Source organism: Typopeltis vanoorti, chromosome 2 (genome assembly GCF_054136105.1).
Source record: "Typopeltis vanoorti isolate ZY-2024b chromosome 2, IOZ_Tvanoo_1.0, whole genome shotgun sequence".
Classification (NCBI taxonomy): domain Eukaryota; kingdom Metazoa; phylum Arthropoda; class Arachnida; order Uropygi; family Thelyphonidae; genus Typopeltis; species Typopeltis vanoorti.
The window spans coordinates 694093-715375 of record NC_143550.1 but is presented as its reverse complement, the minus strand read 5'-3'; the positions used below and the strand labels follow the sequence as shown (position 1 = coordinate 715375).

General features: G+C 36.2%; 1 protein-coding gene across 3 annotated transcripts in view; it reads left to right on the top strand.

Annotated features, from left to right (window-relative positions):
* mRpS18C (mitochondrial ribosomal protein S18C) overlaps positions 1–21283 on the top strand; it is a 110127-nt gene that overhangs the window by 21980 nt on the left and 66864 nt on the right. For all 3 annotated transcript variants that reach the window (XM_090403192.1, XM_090403178.1, XM_090403184.1), the window contains 2 exons: positions 4805–4878; positions 17924–18004. In XM_090403192.1, the coding sequence (XP_090259318.1) occupies positions 4805–4878; positions 17924–18004 (155 nt within the window). The remainder of the gene's footprint in view (positions 1–4804; positions 4879–17923; positions 18005–21283) is intronic.

Below are 21283 nucleotides of genomic sequence, written 5' to 3'. Positions count from 1 at the left end.
GATAAGATAGTACAACACTATATTTAGTCCTGAAGATATTTTCAGGTGCAAACTTTGTTTGCTCTCACTGGGATAAAGGATTAAACTAAATCTATTATAGTCTAACCTAGTGATAAATAAATTTTCAACATCTTTCTCTAAATCCAGAGTAATTTTTAAAAAAGGTGATAAACCTTTTGGCAACTCCCATAGGCACAGATGACTTGCTACTGCTTCTGCCTGGTATCTCCAGCTCTGGGCCTGGCTCCCACTGAAGAGACCTCAATAAAGGTCGAAACTAGTCTGGGTAGATGGCCAATCCCTTTAATGCATAACAGTATACATATCCACATAGGAAAAGTGTTTTGCATTATGGGAGATACTGGGTTAGAAGTGCCTGGTAGCTTGCTCCACCTTTGCCACGAGTTGCCTTGGTGTTGCACTACTTACTGGATAAGATAGTACAACACTATATTTAGTCCTGAAGATATTTTCAGGTGCAAACTTTGTTTGCTCTCACTGGGATAAAGGATTAAACTAAATCTATTATAGTCTAACCTAGTGATAAATAAATTTTCAACATCAATATCAACCTCTTTTGTTAATACATACAACAACATTTCATTATTCCACAGAAATTAATATTGTGACGAGTGGTTTCGCCACAGTAAAATTAGTCTTATTACTTATTGAACAGCCCACGTACATTCCCAAAGTACTTGGGAGTCACGCTTGACCATTCTCTCACTTTCCGGCATCATCTTTCAAACTTGGCATATAAACTAAGGACACATAATAATATCCTACAGAGACTCTGTGGCACTACCTGGGGTTCTAGAGCCTCTACTCTTCGGACAACAGCCCTAGCTTTGGTATTCTCAAGTGCTGAATATTGTGCTCCTGTGTGGCTAAATAGCACTCACACAAGGATTATCAATTCTCATTTGAACAATACCTTAAGATTAATTACAGGCTCTATTAGATCGACCCCAACATATTGGTTACCTCTTTTACAGGCATTATTTCTACAGAACTACGTAGATTGAATTCTTTAGTCCGTGAATTCCAAAAAATTGCTGGTAATCCAAACCTACCTATTCATCAGGATCTACCAACTCTTAACGTCAATAGATTGAAATCTCGCCATCCATCACTACAAGCAGCAGAAGAACTAGTGCTAAATAATTTTAATCCTTTATCAAAGTGGGAAGAAACATGGAAGGAAAATACGAAAGAACATTTGCATAACATCTTTAAAGGTGATCAAATCATCACAGGATCAGATCTACCTCGCAAAACATGGACGGTACTAAATAGAATTTGGATAAATCATGGCCTATGTGGAGATACTGTCTATAAATGAATCAGACAAACACCTCCAGAATGTGACTGTGGTGCTCCATGACAGACTATGCAACATATCGTAACAGAATGCATCTTCCGTGCTTATCAGAATGACTGCAATGACTTTTTACAAGCAGCTCCTGAAGCTGTGACCTGGATTACAAACTTAGATCTGAATTTATATTGATATATATGTTTCTTTTCCTTATTATAACATATTAAGACTTTTACTTTTAACTCTTATTTTAATTTTCCAACTTCTTTGATTAGATCTATGTTTTTCTTCAAAGTTTTAACTTAAATTATTTTGATGCATTTTTGAAAATTATGGAGACAACTACCGTGTTTGAATAAAAACTTTAGTTTAATATAACTAAAATCTACATTTGATGTTTTGACCTTTATGTCAAGGTCATCTTCTGGAGCGTACAAATATACACAGGAAACAAGCTATACTACAATCAAACTGGTTCGTTAAAGACACTGACCAACCGCTACCACAATTGTTGGCCTGACCTCTGGTGAAATCAAACAATCAAACTGGTTCATTAAAGACACTGACCAACTGCTACCACAATTGTTGGCCTGACCTCTGGTGAAAAATTAAAAATAAAATAAAATAAAAATAAAAAATTATACATCAACGCTAGAGTCCTATTATTAGTGTTGTCTACTATATACATATATTAACATCATTCCAGCCAGTTGGTATGGAATGGTTTCTAATACTAGCTATGGATTGGCTAGAGTCCTGACTTATGCTGGATCTTTCATATTAGGTAGGCTGAATGTGTGCCATCCAGATCCTTGGAATTTTCATGCCATCTTTGTTATTGATATTTGGGTGGTTTATCAGGATTTCGCAGGATTCCTTAAATTTCCTTTCGTACCAGGTTTTTGTGCGGTGAAAGGAGCAGGTGCTTTTCCAGTTGATTTGGTGTAAGGTGTTGAGTGCATGGTCTGAGAGGGCTGCTTCACCATAATGGTTATATTTAATGTGTCTAATGTGTTCTTTCTTGCGTATAGGGATTGTCCGTCCTGTTTCACCACTGTATGGTAAGTTACAGGTGCAGCGGATGCAATATACTCCAGGATGTGCTAATGGAAGGAGAGGATCTTTAGAGGAGCTGAATATGGTTTTAAGTTTAGCGGGTGGTTTAAAGGTGGCATTGAGGTTATAATGTAGGATTCTGTTGATTTTTTCTGATAACCCTTTAATGTATGGGATGGCTATGGTTTTACTGTAATCTAGATTCGTTTTTGTTGTAGTTTTACAGAGTATTTTATTAACAGTATTTTTGTTATAGCTATTATTTATGAATGTGTCACTAATGATTTTTAGTTCTTGTTTCAGGGCTTGCTGGTTAGAGCAAATAGTTGTGGCTCTGTTTTTAAGGGTGTTAATGACTCCATATTTTTGTGATGGGTGGTAGTATGTATTTGCATGTATGTATTGGCCCGTGTGTGTCGGTTTTCGGTAGACCGTGAAGGATAGACTGCCTGAAGGAAGACGTGTAACTAGTGTGTCTAGGAACGGGAGCAAATTTTGGTTTTCGATTTCGATGGTAAATTGTATGCATTCGTGTTGTTTGTTCAGGTGGTAAAGGAATGCATTTAGCATTTGTTGCCCGTGTAGCCAGATCGCGAACACGTCGTCAACGTATCTGAGCCAGACTGTCGGTCGTAGCGTGGCAGAATCAAGAGCCCTTTGCTCAAAGATTTCCATGTAGAAGTTAACAATTGGGGGGGGGGGGGTGAAACGATGTTATACTTCTGAATAAATCCGCTACAAGTCTGCAAGACTTGTAGCGGATTTATTCAGAAGTATAACATCGTCTGCATAAAGCAAAGAGCTGACATTAACATCTCCAATTCTGATATCATGTTTAATACCACTTTCCTTCATAATGTGATCCATATAGATAATGAATAACAGAGGGAATAATATACATCCTTGTCTCACACCAGATTTAACATTAAAGCAATCTTCCTGTACATCCTTCAGTTCTAACTGCCGACTTACAACTCAAAGAAAGACTAAGTATTGCTTGATATAATGCTCCATTGACACCATATAACTGTAAAATTTTAATAAATATGTAAAAAATAGTAAAATTCTAATAAATATGTAATATTATTATTGAGGAGCGATGGAATGTATACCCAAATGTGGTAGATAGCATCCCTGGATAGTACAGGTGAAGTGGTGGTCTAGAAATTATCTCATTTAATAAAAACATTACTCTTTTTATTATTATTTATTTAGCGTATACATTATATATTAAACTACATAACATATTCACTAAAAAACTGGCCACACTTGTGATTAAGGTCAATTTGCTAATAATTTGCTGCTTTAATTTTGCTATATATGAAGTGGTATCAAAAAGTTTCGATACTAGGTTTGTAACATGCCAACAGATGTTACACGCATGTTGGCATGTGCATGCACAGTCACAGGGAGCACCTACCTTCATAAGTCAGTGTGCCAAAAGACATTGTCCTGTGTACATCGGGAGCTGTGCAACTGATGCTATTCTGACCACCTGCTTTACCATATCTGCGATTTCATCATGAACAGCAAGTTAGAACAAAGCAAACGTGAAATTCGAGTATCATTACCGGTGACGAAACTTTGGTGTATGGGCACGACCCTGAGACGAAGCAACAGTCTTCACAGTGGAAGAGTCTATCATCTCCATGACCGAAAAAGGCGAGGCAGGTCTGCAGCACGACCAAGTGCATGCTCATCGTCTTTTTCGACATTCGCAGCATTATGCATTGAGAATTCATCCTCAGGGGCCAGACTGTCAATAGCGAGTTCTATAGCCAGGTTTTAAGTCGTCTGAGGGAGGACATTTGGCAAAAGCGACTAGATCTTATATAATGCAAAATACTGGATGCTCCACGACGACAATGCACCCTGTCACTGAGTGCCCCTCATACGTGAGTTTCTCGCCAGAAACAACATGATCTCACTTCTGCATCCACCGTACTTGCCAAATTTGGCTCCTGCAGACTTTGCCCTCTTCCCAAATATGAAGATCCACATCAAAGATCACCGTTTGACACCATTGCGGAGATCCAGCACGAATCACAGAAGGTGCTTGACATGCTTCGAAAAGAAGACTTCCAAGACACATTTCAGAAGTGGCAAGAATGCTGGGAGCGCTGTATTGATGTGCAAGGGGACTATTTTGACGGTGATAGTGTGTAAACATAAATAAATAAAGTAATTTCTTGTAAACAGAGCTAGTCTTGAAACTTTTTGATACCACCTCGTATACGCATCTTACTAGTGGTTTGGTACTATCTGCCGTTTCAGGTATCCACAAAAGACAATTGAACCAAACCCCATGGATACAGGGGGCCTATTGTATTTCATAATTATTCTTGATTTATTTTTTTGGTCTTTTTGATGTAAAGTAATTGAAAATTGTTCATAATTTTGTGTTTTGTTTTTGATGAAATTTTCTTCTAGGCAATTGTCCATCAAGGTTTCTTTCATCAGTATCACATGAATTTTCACAGAATGGCTCTGTTGAAAATGATGAGGTATGAAATATTTGTAATAACTTAGTTCTATTGTAACTTTTTAGAATAAATTTACTTACAAAGATAATAAGCCAAAAGGCTATTTTCCTGGCGAATTTGTAATTTGAGCGGGAGATGGTAAAATGGGATTTACCATCTCCCGCTCAAATAAATTTACTTACATTTTTAACACGAGTCTTAGATTAGCCTAAGTTCCAAAAGGAGCAGAAAGATGATAAAATTTCCTGAAACATCTGAAAAGGCTTATGTGTCATCGTATATGTTGATTAATTTTAATAGTATATATGAGAACACAGACTGATAAGAAAATAACTATTTATTATTATCTTATTGCTGATATTTGGTTGGCATTCTATCCAGCATCTTTAGAGCATAGAAACAGTTTGTCGCAGTATGTGAGACAACAACAATCTGGTATAAGAATGGGACTAGTTTGAACAATTGTTACATACAACACAAAGACTATAGTCCTAATTAGGTGCCATCTACATTGAGAGAAAAAAAAAAAAGAGAGAGAGAAAGCAGGTATTAATTTGGTTTTGAGATGACTGTCTCCCAAATCTTTGGCAAATTTATACAGCCATACATGTTGAGGTTTGGAGTATGTTTCAAGGCTTCTGTTGATTCCAGAAACAATCTCTCTCTGAATTATAAAAGCTTCTGTGCAGCACTTTTGTTTTTTTCCAGTTGATGCTGTGTACAGGGGTATCCAAAGCATGGTCTGCTTGACCAGAGTTGCCATAGCGATAGTGCCGTATGTATTTTTCAGGTTCACTGAGGCAGATGTCCACAGTTCTTCCTGTGTCCATAATAAGCTCGACCACACAAACAAGGCACTTTGTAGATTCCTGGATGTGATAAAGGAGAGATTCTGTCCTTGGGTGAGTGGATGAGAGTTTTCAATTTGACATAAGGTTTAAATACGGTGTGTAGTTGACGTTTATTAAGCACTCTAGATATCTTTTCAGAAATGCCTTTAATGTGTGGGATGATGACAGCTTTATTGTAATCTTCTGTGGAAGACGATGGGGGGAGGGTTTCTGTGGAGTATTTAGTATTTTGTTTATTTTATGGGGATTATAGCCATTGGCTTAGAAGATGTGATGTAAGTGAGTGAGTTCAGCAGTGAGAGCATTGTCATTAGGTTAGTGTTTTTAGGATACCATACTGTTGAGATAGGTGATGATGTGATTGTTTGTGTAAATATCTCCATGTATGTGTTGGTTTCTATAAACCGAGAATGATAAGGAACCATCTGGAAGACGTGATTAGTTTATCCAGGAAGGGCAGACAGTCATTATCTTCCATTTCTATTGTAAAGTGGATATTTGGTTGTTGGTTGTTTAGATGCACTAAGAATGTATCCAATGTGTCTGGGCCATGTGGCCAAATAGCAAGTACATCATCAACATAACTTAGCCAAAGCTTTGGTTTGAGAGTGGCTGTATCGATAGTTAGCTTTTCTAAGTGTTCTCTGTAGAAGTTGGCTGAGGGGGGGGGGCATTAATATCTAATTGTATATTTTCCCTTTCCATGTAAAATAACCTGCATGCACTGTGAATTTAAGTAGTTCAAATATATCAGGGGAGAGTGAGACTTTAGTAAACCACGGGTTTCAATTAATGGTACATTTGTGAATAGCAAGGTGATATCAAAACTCACCATTATGTCTGAACTTTCTAGAGTATGGTTTTCTAAAATACTTTTTAGGGGAGGGAGAATTGTTTTTGAGACTGGCTAGTAGCTTAGTTAAATGTCTAGCAAATTTGTATGTGGGACTTTATACTATTCACAATAGGGCGTAAATGTGTACTGTAAGGCCACAGATGCGAGACCTTCGACACTTCTGTACGTCAGAAAAAGGAGAATCCATTCTGATAATAGGGTAATCACTCCATCTTGTGGGATGAGTTGTTTATTATTACACATCGGAAAATTAACTTTTCTTTTATGAACATTTTAATAAATGTTCCTAAAAGAAAAGGAAAATTTTGAGGAGTGTTGGTGACCAATTCATACATCCTTTATTTCTTTCTCCCTTTCAACATGAATTGACTATTCTTGGCAATCTGCCAGCACCGTTTCTATGAACTGTGGGCATACAATACCTTGTTTGTGAATTTTTGGTGCTACATATATCCTAGGTGTTCTAAGATGGAAGACTTTGAGTTCGTTAACTGTTTCTTTAGGCCTGACTTTTTTCAATAATTTGCACACCTTATTCTTTTGTGAATTGGTGGGATCCTGATCTGTAATTTGGTATGTTGACTGATCTTGTAGAAGTGTGTGTGCATTTTGCTTTCATGTTCTGTTTCTAATCCATCACTACAGTTGCATTCCCTTTTGTCTGCTTTGGTTATGATAATGTGGTTATTATTGTGTAGCTCTTTTAGAGCGATGATTTTTTTTATGTGGGATATTATTTTTGGTATGCTTAGAATGGATGTTGGGCACATCTAAACGAATGTTATTGGCTGTTGCTTGATGCAGATTGTATATTCTCAGTTCAATGGAAGCCATTATTTTGGCTTTTGGAACTTGCTTGGGGTAATAACAAAATTGTGTCCTCAACTTAATGCACTAGTGGCTTTTTTGGTTAATGTTAATGATGATAAATTCACAACGATGCGATCTTGTTGTAATTACATTCGTTCCGTAGCACTGTATTGTTGGAAAATTTCAAATTTTTTCTGGTGCAGATTTTTAACTTTGATGAATTTTTATATGTTTTTGTCTTTTTTTAGGCTATAATCCCCATAAGATAGCCAATTACTAAATGCTCCCTAGAAATCCCCCCCCTCCAAATGTCTACCACAGAAGACTATAATAAACATCAACTACGCACCGTATTTAAACCTTATGTGAAATTAGCATCTCTCATCCATTTACCCAAGGGCAGAATCTCCTCTGTCACATCCAGGAATCTACGAAGTGCCTGGTTTGTGTGATCGAGCTTACTATGGACAGACAGGAAGAACTGTGGACATCTGTTTCAGTGAACATGAAAAATACATGCAGCAACCCGAGTCTAGCAGACTGCTTTGGATACCCCTGCACACAGCATCGATTGGAAAAAAAACAAAAGTACTGCACAGAAGCTTCTACAAGTCAGAGAGGTTGTTCATGGAATCAACAGAAGCCTTAAAACATACTCCAAACCTCAACAAGTATGGATGTATAATTTGCAAAAGATTTGGGAGACAGTCATCTTAAGACCTAATTAATGCCTACTTTCTCTCTTTTTTTTTTTTTTTTTCTCAGCATAGATGGTGCTTAATTAGGACTTTAGTCTTTGTGTTGTATGTTACAATTGTTCAAGCTAGTCTCATTGCTATACCGAATTTTCGTTGCTTTGCATACTGTGGTGAACTGTTTTGGTGCTCTGAAGATGCTGGATAGAATACCAGCAAAATATCAGCAGTAAGTTAATAAATAGTTATTTTCTTTTCAGTCTGTGTTTTCAAATATACCGTTAAAATTAATCAACAAGATGATAAAATTATTCTGCTTCATAAAGTGGGTAACAAGATTAAGTCTTCGAATTATAGGCCAATCTGCTTGTTTGGAGTAGAGGTCAAGATGTTGGAAAAGCTAGTGAGGACAATGATTCAGAACTGGGTTGACAGCAATAGAATTCTCTTTAATGAACAGAATAGGTTTGCTAAAGGAAAATGATATTTTAGCTGTCTGCCTACTTATTATAACTTATAACAAGTAGGCATCACCTTATGAATTTCGCAAATTTTTAAGGTGATGAATGAACACAAGGGGGGGGTGCAGATTTTTTTATTGTTATTATTATTATTTGAGATCTCCAGGGAGTCCAAAGACTTGTAGAGGGAGTGCACCTGCTCTACAACCCTGTCTCCACCAACCGACCTCAAGTACACCAACTCCATCTACTGCCAACCACCACTAGTGTTTCCACAGACAATCATAAACATCCATGCCCACGGCAGGATTTGAACCCGCAGCCTTTTGGCTGGAGAGTGGATACAATAACCACTCGGCCAACCATCCTGGAAAGCCTTTCGATAGATTGCCACATGACAAACTAGTAGTTGAATTGGAACAGATGGAGCTGGATAGTAGATTAGTGCATTGGATTGAGTATTGGCTGTCTGCTCGGTATCAACAGGTTCTGTATGGGAAAATGATATTCCAGAAAAGGAAAATCACTAGTTGTGTACTCCAGGAAGGGCTGCCGAAAGGGGGTGATATCTGAGACTTTTGTCACAGGCCCGACGTATCACATAACTGTGTTTATAAAATATATACACGTTTACACAAGAATATTATTTAATTTGAAAAATATTTCAGTCTGAATATTACAGACCATCTTCAGTGGCTACATAGGAATAGTTTTAAAAAACAAGGTAGAATACGAACAATTGATCATTCACAAATAGAATGAGCCGCGTGATGTCATATTGCAAAGTATTAAAAGAGTAGACATTTTTTTAATCAGAGTCATGATTAAATTAAAGATATTAATTCAGAAATTCATGTAATAATCTTAAATAACATTAGACTAATGTAAAAAAAAAAATGAAAAAAAAATTGTGTTATCCTGATTAAACTTTCTCAAATTTTTGATACAGATATACAGTCATTACGATTCAAGTTAGGACGTTGAAGTAAGGCCTCCATACGTTCTTTAAATAAATGTTCAAATTTATACTGACATCTGTGTAGGAGGGGAGTCTTGGACCAAAGGATGTTGTCGCTTGTTTCTATTCCATGCTGAGTTAATACACATTTTCTGGTTTGCTGTGTTGAATAGATGATTGATGCTCTTGAATTCTTTTTTCTATAGTGTGTCCAATTTGTCCAAAGTAGGAAAGATTACAGTTACACGGAACTTGATACACACCAGGTAGAGACATAGTTGAGCATTTATCTTTAGAAGAAGGAAGATGGGTGGATAATTTGTTAATAGGTGTATAAGTGGCTGTTAAATCATATTTCTTCAGAATTCTTCAAATTGGTTCTGAAATCCCGGAAATGTAAGGAATTGGAACTCGACGTATTGCAACTTTGCTGTTTTGTGTTGGATTGTAAGAATTGAAAAGATGTTGTGTACTCTTTTCGGAGAAGCCATTTAGTTTCATGTGATGTTTGATAGTCGAAAGTTCTTTCTGTAATAAATGAGAAGTTGAACAATTAGTTTTGGCTTGTCGGATTAAACATTTTATGATTCCTGTTTTTTGACAAGGATGATGGGCAGATTCTTTGAGAATATAACGGACCATGATAGTTGGTTTTCTGTAAACTGTTGTTGTAAGAATACCTGAAGGTGAACGGATGAGGAGGACATCTAAAAATGATAATTTGTTGTCTTTTTCAATCTCCATGGTAAACTTTATACGAGGATGTAAGGAATTGATACTGCTTAAAAAGCAAGGTAAGGAATCTGTTATGAGGCCATACAGCAAACATGTCGTCTATATATCTAACCCTAAAAGGATGATTGAGGGAATATAGATGAGAACTAGAGGTTCCAAATAAAAGTTGGTTAGATCAAAAGAGAGTGGACTTCCCATGGCTGTTCCTTCCACTTAGTTGAAAAATTTGTTTTGAGGTAAGAAATATCCAGAGTGCATTACGAAATCAAATAACTTTAAAATGTCTTGTGGGAAGATGTCAGCAAGTAATTCTAAAGTCTCTTTGATAGGTATACATTTGTATATAAAGATTCTATATCAAAACTCTATATCAAACCCGGGGCAGAGCTGACTACCACCCGGTGCGTCCCCAGGTGGCGGATCGGGGAACAGCCTTTAGATGTGGAGGCTAGCTGCGATATAAGCAGAGCAATCTGGCGAATAAGCAGCCGTGGACCAACAGCGACTGAGCTATCAGGGTGTGGGAGGAGCAGAAGTGTCAACTCTGTTTCACTTAAAACCTCACAAAGCCCAGTGACAACTCGGTGACATGGCGAGTAGTGCCGCCATTAAATAAGCACCTGCTGGGGTCACTGCCCTTGACATTGGGAGCATTGTCAGTACTGACACAAGCTTGAAGCCAAATGATGACGGAAAAGCTTATGATCAGAGATTTGCAGATGGCAATATGATTATATTGTGTATGTCTGTAATACTGCAGAGCAGAAAGCAAACGGAGAAACTACTGCTGTACCTTATCTCCAGAACAACCACCATGGCGAGCAAACCCTTACAATTGGCCCCAAGTTCCCGGCGTCCATTAAATGGGACAGGGGGTGCGAAGAATCTCCAGGCTCAAAATGGTGTCCACTTTTAAAATTGCAACTTGGAATGTCAGAACTCTGTATGAAGCTGGCAAATTAAGAAATCCCACAAGAGAAATGAAGAGGCTGGGCATCCGGATTTTGGGAATTTGCGAGACAAGATGGCCAGGATCTGGAAAGTGTCAACAAGATAATACGACAATTATTACTCTGGGAATGATGAGAACAAACATCAACATGGTGTAGTTGTAATAGTAGATGAAGAAATCAATAAATTGGATTCCATTTTCTGAAAGGATAATGCTGTTACAACTTAAGGGATACCCCATTAACATAAATATCATCCAAGCTTATGCACCCACAGCTGACAAAAGTGAAGAAGATGTTGAAGAGTTTTATGAACACCTAAAAGAGATTAAAAACCTAACAAAGAAACATGATATAAACATAGTGATGGGTGACTTCAATGCAAAATTGGGAAGAGGGGGTGATGGAGAAATTGTTGGCGAACATGGCTTAGGCACCAGAAACGACAGAGGAGATCGTCTAGTCCAGTTCTGTCAGGAAGAAGATCTAACAATAGCAAATACCTGGTTTAAACTTTCACCCAGAAGACTGTACACTTGGAAATCGCCTCAAGATAACCAACATAACATTGTCAGAAATCAAATTGATTATATACCGATAAATAAAAGATTCCACAGTAGTATAAAGAGTGCAAAGACTTATCCTGGAGCAGATATCTCATCAGACCACAATCCTATAGTTGCAGAAGTACGTCTTAGATTAAAATCAGCTAAAAAATCACAAAAGAAGAAAAAGAAAATTGATGTAGAAAAACTGAAAGACTCGAACATAAATAAAAGTGCCAAGACACAGCTTAACCTGCGATTACAACAGATTAACATAGAAGAAAATAAAAGTGTGGAATCTCTTTGGAATAGCTTAAAGAATGAAATCGTAACAACAAGTATTGAAGAAGTAGGTTATGTGAATAACATAAAACAACAGGAATGGATGACAGATGAGATTCTTTCTCTTATTGATACAAGAAGAATGTACAAAAACAAAGACCTTGCCAGGTATGCAGAAACACATAACATCATCAAGAAAAAAATAAAAGAAGCCAAGGAAAATTGGATGAAAAATTTATGTACTGAAATTGAACTGCTTCAGAAAAAACATGATAATTTCAATCTGTATAAGAAAATCAACGAAATTTCTGGAAAACTGAGTTAAAAGCAAATAGTGTCTCTAAGAGACGAAAAGCACAGATTTGTGTAAAACATGTAACAGAACTTTTCAATGATACTAGACAGAAGCCTATAAATATAAAAGATAACATTCAAGGACCAGCAATCATGAAAAGCGAAATAGAGAATGCTATACGAACAAGTAAAACAGGAAAAGCCAGTGGACCAGATGGTGTGCAAACAGAATTTTTTAAATTAATAGAACCAGATAACATCAAACTTCTTGAAAAACTATTTAATAAAATATATGAAAGTGATGAATTTCCATCAGATTGGCTCAAATCTACATTTATCACTGTCCCAAAGAAACCCAAAGTGAATTCCTGTGGTGACTTCCGACTTATTAGTCTAATGAGCCAAACATTAAAAATATTTTTTAAAGTAATTCAGAATCGTATTTATAGAAAAAGTGAAGAAACCGTAAGTGAAACACAATTTGGCTTTCGGAATGGTTTTGGTACTAGAGAGGCCCTTTTCTGTACCCAAATATTGATACAAAAATGCATAGAAAAACAGAAATCTGTCTTATGTGTTTCATAGATTTTGAAAAAGCATTCGACAAAGTCAGACACACTAACTTAATAGAAGTCCTTCAACAAACAAGGCTAGACGAACAAGACATAAGACTAATAACAAATCTGTATTGGAATCAGTCAGCTACCGTTCAATTAGACAACATTACCACCAATGATATTAACATCAAAAGAGGAGTGAGACAAGGATGTGTGCTCAACATATCTTTAAAAAAGCATTGGAAGAATGTCCAGAGGGAATCACAATAAATGGAAACATTGCTAACAACCTACGATATGCAGATGACCCCGTGCTAATTGCAGATAACATTATGGATCTCCAAAAACTCATTGACAGAGTATACATAGAAAGCCAAAGAATGGGAATAAATATAAACATCAACAAGACAAAATACATGATCATCAGCAAACATCCAGCCTCATCAATGAAACTGACACTGAATGGGAAAAATATTGATCAAGTGTGAAGATATAAATATCCTGGTTGCTGGCTTAATGAACGGTGGGATCCAGAAATATAAAGACAAGGATTGAAGTTGCACGGCAGTCCTTCATGAAAATGAGAACACTATTCTGCAATAAAGACCTAAACATGGAAGTCAGATGCCGAATGCTGAAATGCTACATGTGGTCTATTCTGCTCTATGGAGTTGAAACATGGACATTGAAGGCGACAACCATCAAGAAAATCGAAGCCTTTGAGATGTGGCTATACAGAAGAATGCTAAAGATATCATGGACAGAAAAAATTACCAATGAAGATGTCTTAAAATCCATTGGCAAAGCTAAACATCTTGTACAAATCATCAAGAAACGAAAAACATCATATCTTGGTCACATCATGAGAAACAGCAAATACCAACTTCTACAAACTATTTTGATAGGAAGAATTGGTGGCAAAGGAACTAGAGAAAGAAAAAGAATATCATGGTTTGACAACATCAAGACGTGGACAGGAAAGAGCAGTGCACAACTGCTCAGATTAGCACAAGAGCGCAGTTTGTTCGCCAAGATGGTCGCTAGCCTTCGATAGAAGATAGCACAATAAGAAGAAGATATCAAAGCTAACCATAAGATCTGTAAGTTGTAATGCGATATGTTTCAATTTTTTTAAGAAATCCGAAGAGATGATTAGATGATCATTCTATTTGTGAATGATCAATTGTTCGTATTCCACCTTGTTTTTTAAAACTATTCCTATGTAGCCACTGAAGATGGTCTGTAATATTCAGACTGAAATATATGGGAAATTAAATAAAATTATTGTGTAAACGTGTATATATTTTATAATCCTAATGTCATAAGTATCTTTAAAGAATCAAATTTTATTCCTTCATGGGGAAAACTTCACCAAAAAACTGGTAAATTAGGTAAACTGTTAGTAACACAAGGTAAGTTGCGAGCGAGGATCATCTTTCTGAAAAAATGCTGCGACAACAAGATTATTCCCAATTTCGCTAAGATTAAAGAAACCATTAAATCTCCTGGAGCTCATAATATTTACCGAAACACCAGTTTATCTTTAATCCGTAATCAACTCGGAGAATCTAAACATGATCTTGCTATTAACATTCATCAAATTTCTGGCCTCCATACCTATACCTCCGCAAACTTAGAACCACATCTCTCAAACATAGTTCTGAATGTTGCTAAACGCTCTATACAACGTTCATATAAAAAACAGAATCTACATCGAAACCACAAATACGATGTTCTTGTTTCTAGACAAATCAAGCCATTCCAAGTTCCAGATAATTGGATCGTCAATGTATCCGGTCGCCCTTTAACTAGTAGTGAAACACATTCTCTCAAAAGGACATGAATTCTCTATAGTCCCTAAAAAGATTCCATATCTAGATTTCCTAGTTAACATCGAACGGAACCTCATTCATCTTTCAAGTGAAAAAGTTAATGCTCTCTGCCTAGAAGTTCTTCTTCGCTACTTAAAGCCAAGCTTTCTCCTTCGAACATATCTCCTTCTGAAAAGAGAGCGCTACATTACTTAAGAAGCAACAGTCACCTCATCATTACTAAATTTTGAAAAACTCTTCGTATTTCTTAAATAAATTGAAAAATATCGCATTACAACTACAGATCTTATGGTTAGCTTTGATATAGAATCTTTATATACAAATGTACCTCTCAAAGAGACTTTAGAATTACTTGCTGACATCTTCCCACAAGACGTTATAAAGTTATTTGATTTCTTAATGCACTCTAGATATTTCTTATGTCAAAACAAATTTTATAACCAAGTGGAAGGAACAGCCATGGGAAGTCCACTCTCTTCTGCTCTAGCCAACTTTTATTTGGAACATCTAGAAGTCCTGTTCTCATTTATATTCCCTCAATCATCCTTTTGGGTTAGATATATAGACGACATGTTTGCTGTATGGCCTCATAACAGACTTCTTATCTTCCTTTTTTAAGCAGTATCAGTTCCTTACATCCTCGTATAAAGTTTACCATGGAGATTGAAAAAGACAATGAGTTATCATTTTTAGACGTCCTCCTCATCCGTTCACCTTCAGGTATTCTTACAACAACAGTTTACAGAAAACCAACTTTCACTGGTCGTTATATTCTCAAAGAATCTGCCCATCATCCTTGTCAAAAAACAGGAATCATAAAATGTTTAATCTGACGAGCCAAAACTAATTGTTCAACTTCTCATTTATTACAGAAAGATCTTTCGACTATCAAACATCGCATGAAACTAAATGGCTTCTCTCGAAAAGAGTACACAACATCTTTTCGATTCTTACAATCCAACACAAAACAGCAAAGTTGCAATACGTCGAGTTTCAATTCCTTACATTTCCGGGATTTCAGAACCAATTTCAAGAATTCTGAAGAAATATGATTTAACAGCCACTTATATGCTTATTAACAAATTATCCACCCATCTTCCTTCTTCTAAAGATAAATGCTCAACTATGTCTCTACCTGGTGTGTATATCAAGTTCCGTGTAACTGTAATCTTTCCTACTTTGGACAAACTGGACGCTCTATAGAAAAAAGAATTCAAGAGCATTAATCATCCATTCAGCCCAACAAATCCAAGAAATCTGGATTAGCTCACCACGGAATGGAAACAAGCCATAACATCCTTTGGTCCAAGACTTGCCTGCTACACAGATGTCACTATAAATTTGAACGTTTATTTAAAGAAAGTGTGGATGCCTTACTTCAACGTCCTGACTTAAATCATAATGACTGTATATCTGTATCAAAAATTTGAGAAAGTTAAATGAGGATAACACATTAATTTTTTTTATTTTTATATTAGTCTAATGTTATTTAAGATTATTACATGAATTTCTGAATTAATATCTTTAATTTAATCATGATTCTGATAAAAAATGTCTATTCTTTTAATACTTAGCGATATGACATCACGTGGCTCGTTCTATTTGTGAATGATCAATTGTTCGTATTTCATCTTGTTTTTTAAAACTTAATATGTAGCCACTGAAGATGGTCTGTAATATTCAGACTGAAATATTTGGCAAATTAAATAATATTCTTGTGTAAACATGTATATATTTTATAATCCTAATACACAAGTATCTTTAAAGAATCATAACTTTGTTTATAAATTCATGGTTTTAATTCTTGTAATAATACAACAATGAGAAAGGATAATGGCATATCAAGAATGATACTGAGTTTTGTTTTAGACAGATGGCTACGCTCTTTAGCTCGCTGTGAGTGTCCGGAAGACATTGATTCTCTTGGCGCAGATTGCTGTAGTTATAGCGGGTGATGACGTCAATAGGCATTCATGCAAGGGTGTTGCAGTTGGCTGCGCTAATGCTAGCTGGTAATTGCATTCACAGTAATATTCCCTGCCAGAACGAAGCATTCTGGCAGGTGATTAAAGATTTCGCTAACAATGAATTGAGGAAGTGGATGAGGCAATAAAAATTTAAAAATTCTCTTTTTGTTTGATGTTTGTATTTTGTATGGTATGTAATGTATTGAATTTTGAATTTATTGTACACTTTTTTAAATAAATGTTTAATATATTGTATGACTTTTTTTTATTAAACAAAAGTGATGCACTTTTATATGTGGGGCCCAGACCACAGACTTGTCACGGGCCTGAAAATTTTTCTCGGCGGCCCCGACTGCAAGGGTCTGTTTTGGGACCATTGTTGTTTATTTTATATGTAAATGATATTAGAAATGGCTTAAATGGTCATATACAGTTGTTTTCAGATGATGCCAAATTGGTGAGAGTTATGAGAAGTAGAGCAGATGTTGTGGCTGTGCAAGATGACCTAAATAGACTGTGAATGGGTGAGTGTGTGTGTGTGTGTGGGGGGGTTGTTTAATGTTGCAAAGTCTAATGATTTAAAATTTGGGAACCAAAGATGGGATGCAGTGTATAGGATTGGCAGAAATATTTTAGACGAGATGAAAGATCTGGGAGTTATAGTGGATAGGGACTTTTAAATTTCATGGATATTTTGTTAAAATTGTGAGGATCACATAGCAGATTACGGGAATGTTGCAGACAACAGTGACGTGTAAAAGTAAGGATGTTTTAATTCTACTGTACAAGTTTTTGATATGTCTGCATATAGATTACTATGCACAGATTTGGTTCTCAGGTTTTCAAATGGATAATGAGATTTTGGAGAAGTTTCAGAAATGATTGACTTAGTTAGTTTCTGAAATGTGTAATATGAGGACAGATTGAGAGAATGCAAATTACAGAGTCTAGTGGATGGAAGGAAGAAGGGAGAGATGATTGGGATGTATAAGTTGGTAATGGTGATTACCAGATTAACATAGACGAGATTTTTTCATAGAATATCTGGAGATAGGGGAGAATGAGAGGTCATTCCTGGAAGCTATATAAGGTGGGTGTGAGCAAGTGAGTGAGGAGTAGATTTTTTGCACGGAGAGTGGTGGATGATTGGAATGCATTGCCTTAAATACAGTGAATGTATTTAAGTTGATATTAGTGAAGGTAGTTTTAATTTTATAATGAAGGCAGTTATTCATATACTTAGATTTACATTAAATTTTTTTTTTTTTTTCAGCCACAAGATATTCCTAATCCTTATGAGCAAGAAAAACAGCAGTGCATTCTTTGCAAATATAATATACCTGTGGATTATAAGGTAAATATTGAAATAGTTTTAAATCTTAATAAGAACTATCTTCTATATTCTTGGCAGCAACTCTGAGCATATTGTCTCCTCAGTAATCAAAATATATTAAATAAAATAAAATATATTTTAGATTTTTAATTTGGTACATTGATATAATACAATTTGTAAACTATTATTATTATTATCTGAGACCTTCAGGGAGTCAAGGACTCTTCGAGGAAGGCTGTAAATCGCCCAAACCAGCTATCATACCTTCCCTTAAATACATTCACACTAGATGCACTCACTACCCTTAAGGGCAAATTATTGCACCCACTCACTGCTCTCTGGGAGAAAAACCTAGCTCTTACCCTTTTCTTGACTGTAAATAAATTTAACTTCCATGGATGTCCCCGTGTTCTCTCTTCACCTTCCTATAGCACCCATTCAAAAGTCTATAGATCTCTATCATATCCCTCCTCCCCCCCTTTCTCCTTTAAACCAGAGTCTGCAATCCATATACTCACAATATGTCCTCATAATCTAAATCCCTTAATCTGGATATAATCTTTTGTAACTCTTCTTTGTACCTTTTCCACAGCTTCTTCATCCCTTTGGAACCTGTGCACAATAATCTAGGTATCCAGGTGTGGTCTTATCAAAGCCTTATAAAGAGGTAAAATGACATCCTTATCCTTACATGTCAAGGTTCGCTTCAGCATCGCAATTATCCCCTGAGTTGTATTTGCAACTTTTGTTGTGTGACCTTTGAACTTTAAATTCCTGTCCACCTCTTCAGTTTCTTGTAGCATAACCCTGCTAACATAATTTTCTGCTCCAACTCTAATCATGCCAAAGTGCAAACTTTACACTTACTAACATTAAATTGACAGCCATTTTCATTTGCTGAATATCAGTAGCATCCCTGATTGCCCTGTCTATCTTCGCATCATCAGCAAACAATTGCACAACTGATGTTAGATCTTGCCTGATGTCATTAATGTACAGATTGAACAATAATGGCCCAAGGACTGAATCCTGAGGTTACACCACTGGTCATCTTAAATCTGGCAGATTCACACCCACTGTATACCACTTTTTGATATCTGTCTGTCAGCCATCCCCCTGATCCAAGTCAAGAGTTTATATTCCAATCCCATATTCTCCAGTTTATGCAACAGCCTTTCATGTGGTATCCTATCAAATGCCTATGAAAAATTCAAGGTTATCATAGTGTATCCATTCCCTTTATCTAACTCGGCATTACATTATTATAAAATATGAGCACATTGCTAAAACATGACCTTCCTTTAGTAAATTCATTCTGTTCCTTATAGAGTATAGTATGTTTGTCACCCATTTCTGTATGCAAGTTCTTACCAACATCTCTAAAATCTTCATTACCACACCAGAGATACTGGTGGGTTGGTAGTTTAGACACATCAGTTTTTGCACCACTCTTGTACAATGGAACTATCATACATTCCTGTGGTATCATTCCTGAGCGAAGACTCAAGTTATACCAAATCGGCTATGTGAAAGGCATAGCCGATTCAGCTGAACATTTCTTTAGCAAACAAGCTGATATTCCATCTTTCCCTATAGACAAATTCTCATCCAGGTTATGCAACAGCTCATCAACCTCATTTTCATGAACCTCTTACTCTTCATCCAATGTAACAGTAGCATATGCACCATGTTACATGCACCTGGTTGATATATCTTGCCAAGTGACCCCTCGTTAACATTAACTGAACAATCTCATTTGCTTCTGACACTCAAGTACCATCTGCATTCAGTAAAGTTATTCTTCCATATTTCTTCTTTCTTTTACTTGACGATAAAATTCTTTTGGATTGCCTTTAGCTTGCATGGCCAATTTCTTTTCACCTACTCTGATTTAGCTTTCCTCACAATACTTGTTACTTTTCTCGCCTGATCTTTATATATTTCATAACTCCCCTCTCTCCCTCTCTCTCTCTCTTATTTTCACAATATTCTTTCCATATCATCTTCTTCTTGTGGATTTCATGCTTAATAAGGTTGGACATCCATTTCACTCCCAACCTATTTATTCTTTGACCACTAAGGATACATTCAGATACCACCTCATTTAAGCACTTTTTCAAAATTCCCATGCATTGCTGACATTTTTCCCATTCAGTAACTGATACCATGGGAGTGTAAAATCTGTTGTGGTAAAAAACAGAAATATTTTTCACATATATCGATTTTACACGGGCCATAAAATACTTATAATTAAGAGTGTATATAACCTAATATAATGTAATAATTTTGTAATATAATGTAAGAATAACTGATTGTAGACCCACAAACCATTGTAACTAAAAAGCTGAGACAGGATTAGGCTAGTAAACTGAAGGTCAATAACAGTCTCAAAAGTCACCGGATTATGCGTTTTGCTGCCAAAAACCTAACGTAAGCATGGGTGATAAGGGCGTTTCCAGTAAATCCGGGAAATTTTTTTTGGGTGACAGCCAATGATATAAAAGGTGGAGATTGAGGGGTGAAAAAAGCTCTCTTATTTTTTGTTCTTGCGGCAAGCTTTTCGATGAGTCACGGTCCAGCAAGTAGTAGTTCTGGAGGTCATGGGGAGTTCGCTGGCAGTATTACGAGATATCCTTCGTGAAATTCTTCGAAGAATGTACCGATCCACGTGTGTGCTGATTTGTAGCAGCCGACTAAGTTCCTAACATCGATGAAAAAATGCACTAAAGTTACAAGTAAGGATTTGCAAGAAGACAGCCGCCAGATAGTGCCCGATCACAGCCATTACTCAAGAAAAAGAAAGAAGCCAGTGGAATTCACCCTTAACCCTTTTGGATTCAGGACTGTATAATGAAGCAGTAAGCTTGTAAGTAGATTGTGTGTACAGACGATAGATGTTGATTCTGTTTAACTATAATGGTATAATGTGTTTGAAGAGGTCAGAAAGCCGAGCATCAGTTTGAATGTGTAATATAGAATATTGTAATCTTGAATAGTGCTTGTGTTATATAATGCATATTATACTTAGAACGTGTGTGATATAATTTTGCCTTTTATTATTTGTAATGAGAGTAAGATTATGTGTGCTAAAATCCTTCTACATGTCTGATAAGTTGTGTAAATAATTTATTTTCTAATGCTTTAAGTGAATTGTTTTAATGAATGTGATGAGAATCAGGTATGTGATATGTCCTATTTCTTTTATAAATCAATTGTCTTAGTTAGAATAAACATGTTTCGTTTTGTTAATAATCTCCTGATCTTTGTTAGCCAATGCAGTCTCATAAAAATGAACCAACC